At 42.0% G+C, this 14,411-nt stretch overlaps 1 protein-coding gene across 15 annotated transcripts in view; it reads left to right on the top strand.

Annotated features, from left to right (window-relative positions):
- GRIP1 (glutamate receptor interacting protein 1) overlaps positions 1-14,411 on the top strand; it is a 380,704-nt gene that overhangs the window by 220,440 nt on the left and 145,853 nt on the right. The window contains exon 1 of one of the 15 annotated variants that reach the window (XM_077338731.1): positions 4,157-4,576. The exons of the other annotated variants lie outside the window; for them this stretch is intronic. Within the exon in view, the coding sequence (XP_077194846.1) occupies positions 4,522-4,576 (55 nt within the window). The 5' untranslated portion in view covers positions 4,157-4,521. Of the gene's footprint in view, positions 1-4,156; positions 4,577-14,411 lie in introns of those variants that run through there. 15 annotated transcript variants of the gene reach the window in all.

Genomic DNA, 14,411 nt, shown 5'->3' with positions numbered 1-14,411 from the left:
TGGCCTTTGATACCATTGGTCATAATGTTGTAGTGGTAACCAGGAAATTCTGATAATTTAAGCAAAGATTTTGAGAAGAACTTTAGTTATTACTGTCGCTGACTATTTGTTGCCTGTGTCTTGAGCCCTGTACATTTTTCCAGTTAGTTAGGTGTGCTTGCATAGTAGATATAGTTGAAGTGATTGAGAATTAATCAAAATAATATTAACACAGTAATGCCTGTCTTAAAATGTGGTCTGCAGGGTAATCCAAGAAATATCTATTTTTTTCATTATCAGTTAAGGTTGGTGTGACAGACTGCACTTTGAAAAAGCTTAGAAGTGCTATGTAAACAGATAAAGAACTGTGAAGGATTAATTCTTCACAGAGCCAGAGAGCCCTGAGTGACAGACCATTCCAAGGGATCTTATTGGTTAGCATCAGTTGAGCAGAGAAAGACTTCTGTACTGGATGTTGAGGATAATTCATAGTCCCATTGTATACGGCACTAGTCAGACCACACTAGGAGTACTGTGTGCAGTTCTGGAGGCTTCACTTCAAGAAGGACGTAGATAAAATTGAAAGGAGGAGGAGAGCGACGAGGATGATCTGGGGCCAAGGGACCAAGCCCTATGAAGATAGGTTGAGGGACTTGGGAATGTTCAGCCTAGAGAAAAGGAGGTTGAGAGGGGACATGATAGCCCTCTTTAAGTATTTGAAAGGTTGTCACTTGGAGGAGGGCAGGATGCTGTTTCCGTTGGCTGCAGAGGAAAGGACACACAGTAATGGGTTTAAACTACAAGTACAACGATATAGGCTAGATATCAGGAAAACATTTTTCACAGTCAGAGTACTTCAGCAGTGGAATAGGTTGCCTTAGGAAGTGGTGAGCTCCCCTTCACTGGCAGTCTTCAAGCAAAGGTTGGATACACACTTTTCTTGGAAGCTTTAGGATGCTTTGGGCTCATCCTGTGTTGAGCAGGGGGTTGGACTAGATGGCCTGTATGGTCCCTTCCAACTCTATGATTCTATGAATTCAGCCCTGACTAAGAGTAGTTTAACATAGATGGAGTACTGGGGGAGGTTGTCAGGAGGGTTAGGTGGATTGGAGAAGACTTCCATTTATGTCAGAAAAGGGGATAGATCTTCTAGTGAGAGAAGAAATTTTCCTACACAGTCAAAACAGGGAGATAGCTCTCAAGAGTGGAGAGATCCTTGGTCTGGTGTGGTTAGAAACTGCCTTTTGAAACCTGGTCAGTAAAGCTAAAGAAAAGTACTGGTGTATTTAGAGAAGGGGGTTGGTTATGGAATAGAGTGTTCCAGTCTCCAGTAAACCAAATGAGTCAGTGAATGCTCAAACACTGGAACAAAAGCCTCTTATTTTGAAAATCCTAAGTCATTGTCAAAAGCTTATGAAACTCTCAGTAGCCTGAAACATCTTTACTAAAGTTTGTGCGTGTACTGATTTACATCAGAGTTCCATATGGAGTTACCTTGGAAATGTTATCCTTGGTTTCACTTGACCTTTCCCCACTAAGTTGAATACAATATTTTTTCATTTGGAATTTCAAAACACCTTGCGTACCATTTCAGTTGTTTACATCACTGTTCTTTTTTAGGCTGGGGACTGGCATGGCAACTGCCCCGCCCGTGCATCACGCATGTGCGGCTGCACCCGCGCATTGCGCATGTGCGGCCGGTCCGCGCACGCGCCATGTGCAGCCGAAATTGCGCATGCGCTATTCAGTCGTGCATGGCACATGTGCACATGCACGGCCTGGCCACGCATGCGCAATGCACGGCGCAGCCCTGATGCCCTCTCCCCCCCTCCCGCAGTAAGAAGCTTCCCCGGCTGCAAGCTTACAGCCTGGGAAGTTTTTTACTGCGGGGGGGGGAGAGGGAACCACGGCCCGGCACCAGGCCGGGCCCGCAGGTTGGGGACCACTGGTTTACATTATCGACCCTTCACTCAGGTCCCTAAACTGAATCAGCAGCAAAATATCATACTGTGACAAAGTGGGACAGTCAGAATTCTTCAGAAAATCAAAACAAAGAAAATCTTGCTTCTGAGGGAGGAAATATAGAGTTACATCATAGTTGGCAATATCATAGTTACATCATAGTTACATCATAGTTGGCAACATAGTAAAAAACTACCTGGTAGTTTCCCAACTCCAATTATTTCAGATGATATTTACTAGAAAAAAACAGGCCAGAAGACTTGTTCTTAGTTCTCTACAGCAGTGGTCCCCAACCCGTGGGCTGCGGCCCGGTGCCGCGAAGGCTATGGTGCCGGGCTGCGGCTCCCTCTCCCTGCCCCCCCGCAGTAAAAAACTTCCCAGGCCGCAAGCTTGCGGCCCGGGAAGCTTCTTACTGCGGGAGGGGGGGGAGAGGGAATCAGGGCCACGCCAGCGCATCGCGCAGGTGGGCAGTTGCCCTGCCGGTCCCCAGCCTCAAAAAGGTTGGGGACCACTGCTCTACAGCTTGCCTTGGAAATGTGTGTATGTACCTGTATGGTTAGAGGTAGGTCTTCCAGCCCATCTGATTCCTTGGAGGAATCAGGAAAGCTGCCATTAGCCAATCAACCCTTCTGTGCAACAATTCCTTCCCTATTCCCCTCATATACTTCTGGCTGTAAAAAACAAAAACAAACACACACACACCTTTAAAAGGCTTGCCTGAAATTTGCTTGGACATTTACTGCAAATATACATAAATGGCATCAGCATCCCATGCTCTTTCCTCCAAAGGGACACAACACAGTTACAATAGCCCTGAAAACTGGAGTGTGCACAATGTAATATTTTTGCTCCAGCAGCTGCACTGTCTTCCAGCAGCTGCACTATTAAAATAATTTAATATTATTCAGTATTTAGATTTTAAGCTCAAAAGCCATAAGCAGCCAAGTCCATAATCTCTGAGATCATCTGAAAATGCAAATTAGTATGTAATATGTTAATAACATGTAGAATGAAGCTTCTGGGGGCAGTTTCACAACTTTGGTGCTATTTTCTGAAAACTTTCCAAAGCTCAAATACCCTTTAAAATGACTTCAGATGTTTTTTAAAAATATTAAGCTTCAGCTTGCAGAGCTTAACATTTAAGCAAATGAACTACACGAGTATGTTTCATTTTGTCTGGTTTTTAGTGTAGATGGACTTTAAAGTGCTAACCTTCTATAACCTAGGAAGTCTCACATCTTATAAAATGTAAGGGGGAAAAGTTATCCTGTGCCTATGCAGTCCCCTACAGACCATAAAGGGGATCTCTGGCCAACCTTTAAAGTTTCAGAGCCGAATCCTTCCAACAAGAAAAGCCTTGGTTAACCTGTCAGTGCCAAGTCTCACATCATTATTTTTTGAATGCAATGTAAATACCAAGTTCATTTGTTTTGGATAGATGAAATATACAAATATACAAATAATATGTAGCTGTGTGTTTAAATCTGGTAAGATATGGTTGTTTCTTTTGAATAGGAAAAGGGGTATAGATATTTATTTATTTATTTTTATTTATTTATCATACTTTTATACCGCCCTCCCCGGAGGCTCAGGGCGGTTTACATTATAACAGAGAACCATACATAAAACAGTCTGTAGAACATGTACACCAATAACCAACAATTGCAACCAAACACAACACAGTATAACAATAAACAATCATAACACAAACAGGTCCAGGGCTTGTTGATGGGATTCTGAGGGGGGTGGCTTATTGATTGAATTCTGAGGGGGGGGTGGGGGGGAGCAGGGGCCCTTGGTCGCTGTAGATTACATCTGGTCTCGGCCAAAAGTATGGTAAAAGCTTATGTTGCATTCTCTTTCCCCCAAACAGCCTAACTTGCTGAGTGCCTTCTGTGTATCATCATTACGCTGCTTCATGATTGTACCTACTTAGAAAGCCCCCTTCCTTCCTATTCCAGTCCTGTGTGGCGTGTAGGTTTCCTCCTTTCTCTTTTATCTCCCCTCCCCCTCACTCCCTGGGAAGATCAGTGAATCCTTTCATACTGATATCCATGTTTTAAACTGCAGAACAATTTAAGAATGTGCTATTCCTATTGAAGAAGGATTATGTGTTTTCTCTCGTTATTGTTCGGTGGGCAACAGTAAGAGGGAGTTAAATATCTAAAGGATTGGGGGAGGGGGAGGGGGAGGAGGGGAAAATCCCCCTTTGCCTAGAACAGAAACTGGAGCTCACAGCACAGTGCAGAAGCCTGGGAGTCTGTTGCAGAGCTCCATTTAGAACCTTTGTCAGAATCTTATACTATTTGATGTTTCGCTGCTGTTAAAAGAAATATTGCTTTTTCAAAGCCATTGATCTGGTGCTGCAAAGAGTGGCGGCAGAAGTAGTAGTACTGAATGACACAGCTTTGCCGGATGACATGGAGCTGATCTCTGCATCAGCCAAGAGGAATTAAGCTTTGTCACTCCCCACTGGGACTACCTTTCTTCTGGTATGTGCGCGAGGAATTCATATGCTTCTGCTGCATCCACCAAAGCAGAGCCTTGAGTATACTTCGCTGCTGAAGGCAGTAAGCAAGAATGATAGCTGTCTCTTTTAAATGTCGTTGTCAAATTCTGAGGAGACTTACTAAAGGTATGGAGCTTTCCTTATTGTTCATTCAGCTGCTGTATTGCAGCATTCCATAAACATATTCTAATGGTTTTACATCTGACTGCCTTTTTTTTTACAATTTATTGTCAGGCAACAAAGAGCTCTGTGAATATGTGTGTGTGTATATATATATATATATATGTATGTATGTATATGTGTATCAGAGGGGGAGAGAGGGAGGGAGACAGATATACAGGTAGATGCTAAAAGCCTCCAATGCCCCATGCTGTGTTCACATTGCAGCGTGGTCCTGCTTTGTGCTTTTTGACTGGTTTCTTTGCTCAAAAGAGAATGTGTTTTCAAGTAAAGTGCTGAAGTTATTATGGGATATTGTTGGTTTGTATTCCTGTTCACTGGTCAGGAGAGGTCTTGCTTGTGTCATTCTGTGCTAAATATTGGTAAAAGCTTGGTGATAGGAAAATCCTGAACTAAGGGTGGCTTTATTCACATTGCTGGTGTGTAAACACCCTTGAGAGATTATAAAGAGCTTTTCTCCAAATACTGAAAATGCCTGATAGCTTTGGAGCCCAGATTTTTACTACTATTATTAATTTTTTTAATGGAATATTGATTTTTGGAAAGAGTTGACTGCCTTGATAATGATATTAAGCATATTTCATTATATTGAGACAACACATCGCTTTTCATATGCTTTAAAACTTTAAATGCTATTTAATTTTATTGTGGGAATATAAAGCATCTGCTTCCAATCCTCCTTGAAGAAAGCACTGCCTTATGTATTACAAAATGAGTTAATGTTAAACTTGAGACAATGAACAGGTAACAGTAAGACACATTTGTGCAATCTTGAGTTAGAGACAACATTATTAGGATACCATTGGTGGGAAAAATATCCCCTAGCCTTCTACTTACAGTAAGTGCCTGAGAGCAAAGGAAGGCATGGAATTTGTAGCACTGAAATATGAAAGCCCTAGGAAAGCAGCAAATGGTTATTACTATGCTAAATGGCAGTGGACTTAAAAAAAAATCACCCTTAATGAACATGTCAAGAACATCTTAGTTTGAAAAATTAGTTTCCTTTCAGAAATCAGTTACACAGCTCATAATTAATTTTTCATTTGGCTGAAACATGGAGGCAGGTGGTTTGAGGGAAGGTCCTGCAACAGTAAGTGGGGAAGAAAGAGAACTTGCCAGAGATCAGTTGTAACTCAGTTGTCTTGAACCTCTCAAATCTGGAATGTTATCACTTTAGTTTTTCAATACATGGAAACTAGTTTTATTTCCATTCAGTGAATATCTCCAGGGTTTTTTTAACATTATTTTACTGAAGTCACTTTTACCTGAGTGCTTTATATGAATTCAGTATTCTAGCCTGCTATTAATATTGTGCAATTAAATACAGTTTCCTTAGGACCAGTCTTCCACATTATTTTCTTCTTTCTTCACTCATCAGAATACCACCCAACAAGAACCACTTCATAAAATTACCGATCATCAGTTGCCTAATTCTTGCAGTCTGTTGCTGCTCCTGATCAATGTCTGAAAAGTGCGATATTGGCATATTCATAATTTATTACATGTTAACAATGCTGATAAACAACCATACTTTGTATTGTTTTCTCTCTCTTCCTCAAGTTGTAAAGAAACCCTTTACTGTTTATAATTATTTTTTTAAATAGTATGTTTTCTCTGAAGACTATGGGTTGGATGTGATAGTTTCCCTCTGAGAAGTGAGAAAACTTCCACTGGAAGAAAGATTGTTTCTCCACTAGGACATTCTTCATTTTTCTGAGAGAAAGCATTGGACCCAAAGCAGGGTCGGTAACAGCTTTTTGCCTGGGTACAGGTTGTGCAAAGACAGGTTGGGTTGGATCCAATATTTCCATCAATAAAAACTTTTGCAACTGCAGAAACTCTACAAATGGAAGAGCAAGGAAGGGTACTAGTACATATTTTCCTCCCCTTGCTGGCATCACCACATTTTATCTTTCCACGATTATGCTTCCCAGGTCCAGTTGGGACCCACAGATCTCCTGGAATTAAAGCTGATTTCCAGATTACAGATATCAGTTCCCCTGAAGGAAACATCATGACATCCCTGCTGAGCTTCCTGTCCAAATGTCCCCCTTTCCAGGCAGTACCCCAAATCTCCAGCCATTGCACCAGCTTTTTCAAAGTTTCAAGACAGTGCTGGGGCGGGGGGGGGGGGGGGACATGCACACACACACAAAAGTTTGCATCCATTGGCTAAAACTCATTGGTTCAATAATGAGTTCTCAGACAGTGTTGTTGCAAAATATAAAAATTTCTCTCTATAGTGGAAGTGGGTGACTTCATCAGAAATGTATAGTGAATTGGTGGGCTGCAGCTAATTTCACTGTTGTCATTCCATGTGGGCTGATTGTATATAATTTTTCAGTATTAGCATAATCTTCTTACCATTATGAATAGCAATTATTCCTGGGTCAGTGGTTTTAGCATTATACACAATGCGGCATGGTAGTTTAAATAGTTTTCTTCTTTGGGAAACTCTGCCTCTTGAAAATTGTTCCTGTAAGTACTTAAAAATTTTGCAATGAAAAAAGCCATTAATGGTAGATTCTAGTTTTCGAGTCTCTTTTTCATTAACAAATTAAGTTCTCATATTCCCAAACAAAGCAGAGCTAACTTCTAGTAACATATGCTAGAAACTGGATTTTAAAAAATAAAGTTAGATTTCAGGTAATTCTGACCATTCTGAGTTGTGTAACATCCTGGGTCCAATAGCAGGTTCATTTTCACTTTATAATGGCCTGAGGTAAGCACTAGCAGGCTTCTAGTATTTACAAGAATAATTTGTTTAGTAGCACTTCAACATCACTTTTAAAATATTTAATTATTTTAGGATCTTATCCTTGTGTTTAGGTGCATCAGTGGCATGTTCAGTGCCATCACACATTTCTACATATTTCTACATATTCTGATTCAACAGACACCCTCTCCAGAGAAAGCAGCACCTATTCCTTTAATACAATTGCTAGTTTCTTTTCCCCTTCACCTTACTAAGCAGGGCACTGGCCACTCAACCTGTTGAATTCTGGATCTGGAATTATGGTGTGAATATCTCGAAGGATCAGGTCACAAAACTATTGGCACCATACATGCTGTTGCCGATTCATTCAAACCACTGTATTTGACTTGATCTTTGATTATTTGACCACAGTACTGTAAGCATTAATGTGAGGATTTGATGTAGTATTTTACCCTGAAGAGTTCTTCCATTTAGAAGGAGTCTTCCAAAGAAATAGTGGGTGTAGGCCACTTCTGTCTCAAGTCAGCATATGAAGTTTATTGTGCAATAGCCAAAAATATGTATCCTTTTTCAATCCTTTTTCCAGGAAGATGACCTGGAGATTAAAGTGTATTTAAAATGATAGATCTTATAAGAATTCTATTTTTCATTGCTATTAAGAATTCCACAAGGAGGTGGGAGCACTACAGTATTTATCTTTTAATAGGAGAGGTAAAGGGGAATGTTTCTTCCGGGTTGATCCAATTACTTAATTATAATGTCTGCTCTGTTTGATAAGGATCAAATGTCAAGGTAAAATGTTCAAAAAGGAAGAAAACTGACCTGAAGTTGCGTCAAATTTCAAAGCTACAATGTATTTGCAAGGGAAAATGTTCAAGCAGGAAAGAGGGGAAAGTGAACCATTCATTGTTTATTTGGCTAGTTGACAAAGTAAGAAGAAATGCTTGCTCAGCCACAGAGTTTATGGTCAGCATTTTTTACTTCATTTGGAATTCCACATCTTAACAAAACTTTGCATTATGGTACTTTGTGGACCTTCCCTGAAGCACGGCACTCGCTGCACCGGGAGGTGGCCGATTGCTCCTGGCGCAGTGAGCGCCGTGCCACGGGGGAGGAGGGAGGGAGGGAGGTACGTCTGCTGGTTTGCAGTCATCGGCGTGCTGGTGCCCGTGCCACCCTCTCCCCCTGGTCCCCATGCCTCCCTCTTCCCCCCCCCCAGTCCCCAGCCCAAAAAAGGTTGGGGGCCACTGCCCTAAAGACCCACTGCTTAGGTCACAATCTATGCAATCTGGATCAGTTGTCATATGTATTGAAACTAATAGCACTATGCTAGAATAAATGTTTTATTGGCTACAGTTCAAGTTTAAGATGGTGAGTTAATTTTGTAATTGAAGCAATTTATGTTTCTCAAAATTAGGGACTCTCCAGATCTTGTAAAGCCGTAGAGGAGCTGGATATCTTTAATGTGATAGATGATTAAAAAAAAAAGAATTGAAATGAAAGTTGCACTACAAAATAAATGTGCTGGAATGAGAAAATAACTTTTCCAGTAATAATGAATAAGATCCTTATTCCATGTGGTGCTTTAATACTAATCTTTATTAAATCTTTATTAAATCTGTAGAAAAATACAAGTATGAAATAACAATTGGAAACCAGCTTTTCAAAAGACTGTAGATTACAATTCATTCACTACTGATGAACTGTATGGTTACTGAAATATCAGTAAGTTATATTAATTTCTGACATTAATGTCTCCTGAGTTTTGAACTGATGAGGTCATTAGCAGCTGGATCTTAGCACACTTGATTTTTCTCCAGGGAATTCTTATTTTTGCTATAAGGAACTCAAGTGATAATGTGTGGAAGGTGCTATTGTAATTACTATATGTATGCTTAAATATGAAGTTATACATTGTAGAAATGGGAATATTTACCATATTGTAATCATACTGAATGATTTTTATACGGTTTATTCCCAACCATGAAATTATTGTAAATATATGAGAGCAGAATCTGAAGAGATTATCTACTGGGACCTGTAGCAGGTGCTTAATTTCCTTCTGTATCATGTGTGTTGGCTTCTGTTATTTCTGCGGGCTGGATCTGATGATCTAGAGAGAGAGTGTGTGGTAACAATAGTTTCCAGCATTTCCATTCTCCCAGGAGCCCCTTTAGATCACTGAAAGTGTTGGGGAGCCTTATGGGTCCAATGTTATGAGGAAAAGGCACCTAGAACAAGCAGGAGGAATCAAAAGAATTGACCCTTCTTCCCTCTTGTGCTGACAGAAAGCTTGCACAATTAGCAGAAGGATATAGGGGTGATTTTGCCTGATTCCTCCTTCTCAAGGCAGTCGCTTTTGCTGCATAGCATTTGGCCAACAAGGGACCTGAGACCTCTACACTGGCATTTTGCTAATATTAAGGAACTTCTGAAGGAAGGAGAAGATATGGAAAGATCAGTTTCGTCAAGTTTCTAATGTGTATCGTTTAGAGATGCAATCTTTTGTCTAGAGAGTTATGAAGTAATTTATTTGGCCGCTGAAAATAAACATGACATATGTAATGCAAACAGAGCCAAGCTTTGTTTTCTAGATAGTAGTACATATCATAATTACTTCTTTCTGTTATACACTTTCTTCTGCTGCTCATGTTGAAAGATTAGCTACAGCAGCATCACATATTATCTGTCGTTTCTTTATTCATCTGGAGCTCAGTATATCCCAGTTGCCATCAAACATATTTAATATCAAGGTGGCTGCACAAAGTTTATATGAGGCTGGTATCTGGAATGACAAAATATTGGAGTCCTTTGATTTAATTCTTCCTAAATTTCTATGTTCCATCTGCAGAATTCCAAATTGTGTAGTAGGGGTAGCCCTCTGAGCTGAACTGAGACAACTATCTCTTGAAGCTCGCACCTGTCAGAGGTTTTACCGCTCAAAGTTAAAATGTTATACTCTAACACCTTGGTTTAGTTAGAGTTAGATAAACTTGTCAAGCAATAACTACAGTTCCTCAAATCTTTCCTTGGATTACTAGACAGGAAGCATGATCAAGAAAAATCTGTTTGCGTACAATTCTAACAGTATAATCTGTAGAGCATTACATATTTTTTCTACTCAATTTGTTGGTATTCTTTCACCTGAAGAGCTCTCTGATTACTGCTCATATTTGATTGTTCCTTCCTAAAGACATGCCTTTATGTTGATGCACCTTAATGGCCTGCCAACCAGAATTTTACAAGGTAGCTTAAGATATCATATTTGGATAGAGGATGCAGCTGCGGTAGAGTATAGACACCCTGTGTCTTTGAATGCAGTAATTTTTCTTTAAACTATAGGTCATATGGAGACATTGCCTCTTTTATTAAAAGACTAGAAAGATAGCCCGCTGTAGGAGGGATACAGCGGGCGCGAGGAACTCACACGTCGTGGTGTCCCGCGGCGACGGCTCTCTGGGGCGGCTCCGTGTACCGGCGGCTGTCTGCGGCAGCGTCGGCGGCAGGGAGGCCCCGGCAGCGGTGGCTGGGAGGCCGCGGCAGTGGCGGCACAGAGGCCCCGGCAGCGGCGACAGGGAGGACCGCATCGGCGTCGGCAGGGAGGCGCCGGCAGCCGCGCTCTGCGCAACTGCCGGAGGCTCTGTCTGGTGGCGGCCTGATGCGGCGAGAGGCGCGAAGCGCCTCTCGCCGCGTCAGGCCGCTGGGGAGGGAGCCCCCGGACTAAGAGGCTGAGGTAAAATAGTGGGGGGATGGAAGTAGAGAAAGAAGAGGCATGGTGTTTTTTCCCCCCCTCTTCCTTTAACTACAGTTCAGTGTGGATTGGTGAAGCCACTACATGAGGGAAGCAGAGCCGAGCAGTATGTGCTGCCACCACTTCACCAACTGGCTTGGTGTTTTTTTCAAATGTCAAATGTTAGGGGGTTGGTGAGAGCAGGAATGTAGAGCAGTGGTTTGCCAATGAAGTCATGGGTCCAGTGGGGAAGAGAGGTGGAGGAGGACTGGCACATGGTTTCCTGATGGCCAGTGTCCTTACGGCATCCACACAGATACAGTTTCTAGGCATCAGAATCTGTAGAGCAATTCCAGAGCCAGGTGTCAGAATACAGTTCCAAGATTCAAGCACAGGATGGTTTTGAATCCATAGGACAATCTAGGACAAGAATGCAAAGGCACAGGCAGTGAGGTCAGTAGCTAACATACAAGTTGTTTCCACACAGCCACTTTCTTCTCTGTTGCTTTTAAGCACCACGCTACTCAGCAGCCTGTATTGTGTCATGCACACAACAGATACTGTAGTCCTGCTCTTGTAAGCACTCAGCTTCATTGCTGGAGCTGGGCTGGTGCTATTCTGCCAGACAGGTACTGCACCTGCTGTACTGAAGTTCTCCCCTCACCTTCCTCATATGGTGTTTCTGAACTCTTATGATGGGGTGGGGAGGTAGACTGACCAGCAATTGGCTCTCTGTTGCCAACTCAGGGCTGGGGGGCTGAGGGCACAGTGTTCCTGGCTAAAGATATGTCTGCCCCTGCAAAGACTGCCTCCTCATTCAGCACCTTTGCCACTGGCTGTAGATTGAGGTCAGGTCTGCTGACTTCCTCTTCCTCAGAGGAGTCTTCTGCATCTCTTTGCTCTGCTGTGCTTGGCTGGTTGTGAGGATGTGACTTGTGATAGACAAAGCCAAATCAGATGAGATGCTTGAAATTCCAGGGTCTTCACAGCTATACCTTGGAGGTCCCACATCCTGCCTATTCTCCAACAAATGCACTGGCCTCCAGTCGAATTCTGGATCAGACTTAAGGTTTTGGTAATTACCATTAAGGCCATATGCAGTCAAGGCCCAGTGTACCTGAGAGACTGCCTCTCCGCCTATACCCATCAACGAGCCTTATGCTCCACCACTTCCAACTGCCAGGCGATCCCTGGCCCCAAGGAAGTTCACTTTACCTCAACCAGGGCCAGAGCTTTCTCCATCCTGGCCCCTACCTGGTGGAACAAGTTCCCAGAGGAGATCAGAGCCTGACGGATATAGAACAGTTCCACAGGGCCTGGAAAAGGAAGCTTCTCCACCAGGCTTTTGGTTGAGGTCCTTTAGCTCCTTCTTTTTCCACTGGGCCCCTGAGCCTCCCCTCCTATGAAACTGAAGCTAATACCTGTACCAAACACTCATGGGCCCACCAACAAGTTCCAGTTATGAATTATTGTCTTCCATTATTGTTCCATTTTCCCACTATTGTTCCACTTTTCCATGTTTAATTATTTTATTTACATCTGTACTGTTTTATTTATCTATCTACTTGTTTGTTTCTTTGTTTGTTTATTCCTTAGATTTTTATACCACCCTCCCATACGACCCAGGGCAGTTTATATGGGAACATTGTGGAATACATAGAATGTCATACATGAATAACAATCACAACAATATATCAATAACAGTACTAACAGTTAATATAAATTTATTTATTTATTTGGATTTGTATACTGCCCATTCTTTACAGCTCTGTGTGGTTTAACAGGTTACAATAGTTAACTCATTGAACAATTTCAATAGAACAACTTTAATAGAACCCCTAGGGAAGTCAGAAACGTTCAGATGGAGGGTATGACTTGAGGGGGACCACCAGATGTTTATAGGTCGGATTAACCTCACTTGAATGCCTGCTGGAGAAGATCCCTATTGCAGACCCTGTTACTGTTCCATGTATACTGCCCTAAGCCTTCAGGGAGGATGGTATATAAATTGGATGGATGGATGGATGGACGGACGGACGGACGGATCAGGAAGGGAGGGGCCCCACGTGAACGTGTATACAGTTATGCTTCCCAACCATATTCTGCACAATTGTGCCACTTCTGGGGGTTTTGAAGCCGAAAGTATTTTTCAGGGATTTCACAGTGGTATTTCTTATTATATCCAAAGACAGTTTCTTTCAAGAGTCACACTGTTATTTGCACATCATCAGTAGAACTAATATTTTCCTTTTGTCAAGTCTTTGATGTTTTGCCTTAAAGTAATCCTTGTGTATAAATACAGAAAAGTGAATTCAATTTTCTGCAATGCTTTGACAAAAACTGTCAAATTTGAAGTGAAGTGTTCAGATGACTACCATAACTAGTCTTACCATGTTGTATGAGGCAATGTTTTTTGGATTTGGAAATGCGGGGAAACACTGCAGATTTTAGGGCTCATTAAAATATTTGCAGGTGATCAACAGCTAGAGAAGATGAATTAAGGAGAAGTAAGGAAGGCAACAGTAAAATGTTTGGAATATATTCTAGCATGGTGCATGACAAAATATTTGTAAACTAACACATTTAATGTTCTGCATAGGATTTTTTAAACAGTTAACAGTCTTTAAGGGAATGTAGTAAAAAGCTGAGTATGATGTTTTAGGCCATCTCAGCTAAGAAATATTTCTCTGAGATGTGACAGAAAATTGAAGCTAAAAAACATGAGCACTTCAGCACTGTTTTTTACTAACAACAATACATTGTCATCAAGGAAGGGTATTTTAGAGAAGCGGCATTATGAAGGTTGAGAACCACTGATTTAGAATATAGAAGATGTCATTTGGTTCTTATAGCTGGCATAGCAGTTTCCCTTCAAGGTTCAAAATATCCATTGCATGTTTTATCAGGAGCATAGAACATGATTGTACATGACACTAAAACTCTTCCTAATGTGAATTAAGTGGCAGCTGTTGAAATTGCCTTCTGATATTAGTACTCTACAACAGTGGTCCCCAACCGCTGGTCTGCGGCCCGGTGGCGGGCCGTGAGAGCCTCGGCAGCGGGCTGCAGCTCCCTCTCTCCACCCCACCACGCAGCAAGATGCCTGCCAGGCCGCAAGCAAATCGACCACCGAAGCCGCCGATTAGCTTGCGGCCCAGCAAGCTTCTTGCTGCGGGAGGAGGGGGAGTGCGGCCACCGGCACACCAGCATGCGTGAAACTGCCATGTGTGCGCATTTGCGCCCCCAGTCTAAGGGGTAGTGCTGTTTCATGTTTTGCAATGAAAAAGGGCAAAAGTTTCAAAGTTAATTGACCATTAATCGCAGCCATATGGGTC

This window comes from Paroedura picta, chromosome 5, assembly GCF_049243985.1.
Source record: "Paroedura picta isolate Pp20150507F chromosome 5, Ppicta_v3.0, whole genome shotgun sequence".
In the NCBI taxonomy this organism is placed as follows: domain Eukaryota; kingdom Metazoa; phylum Chordata; class Lepidosauria; order Squamata; family Gekkonidae; genus Paroedura; species Paroedura picta.
This window is presented reverse-complemented; position numbering and strand designations above follow the sequence as displayed.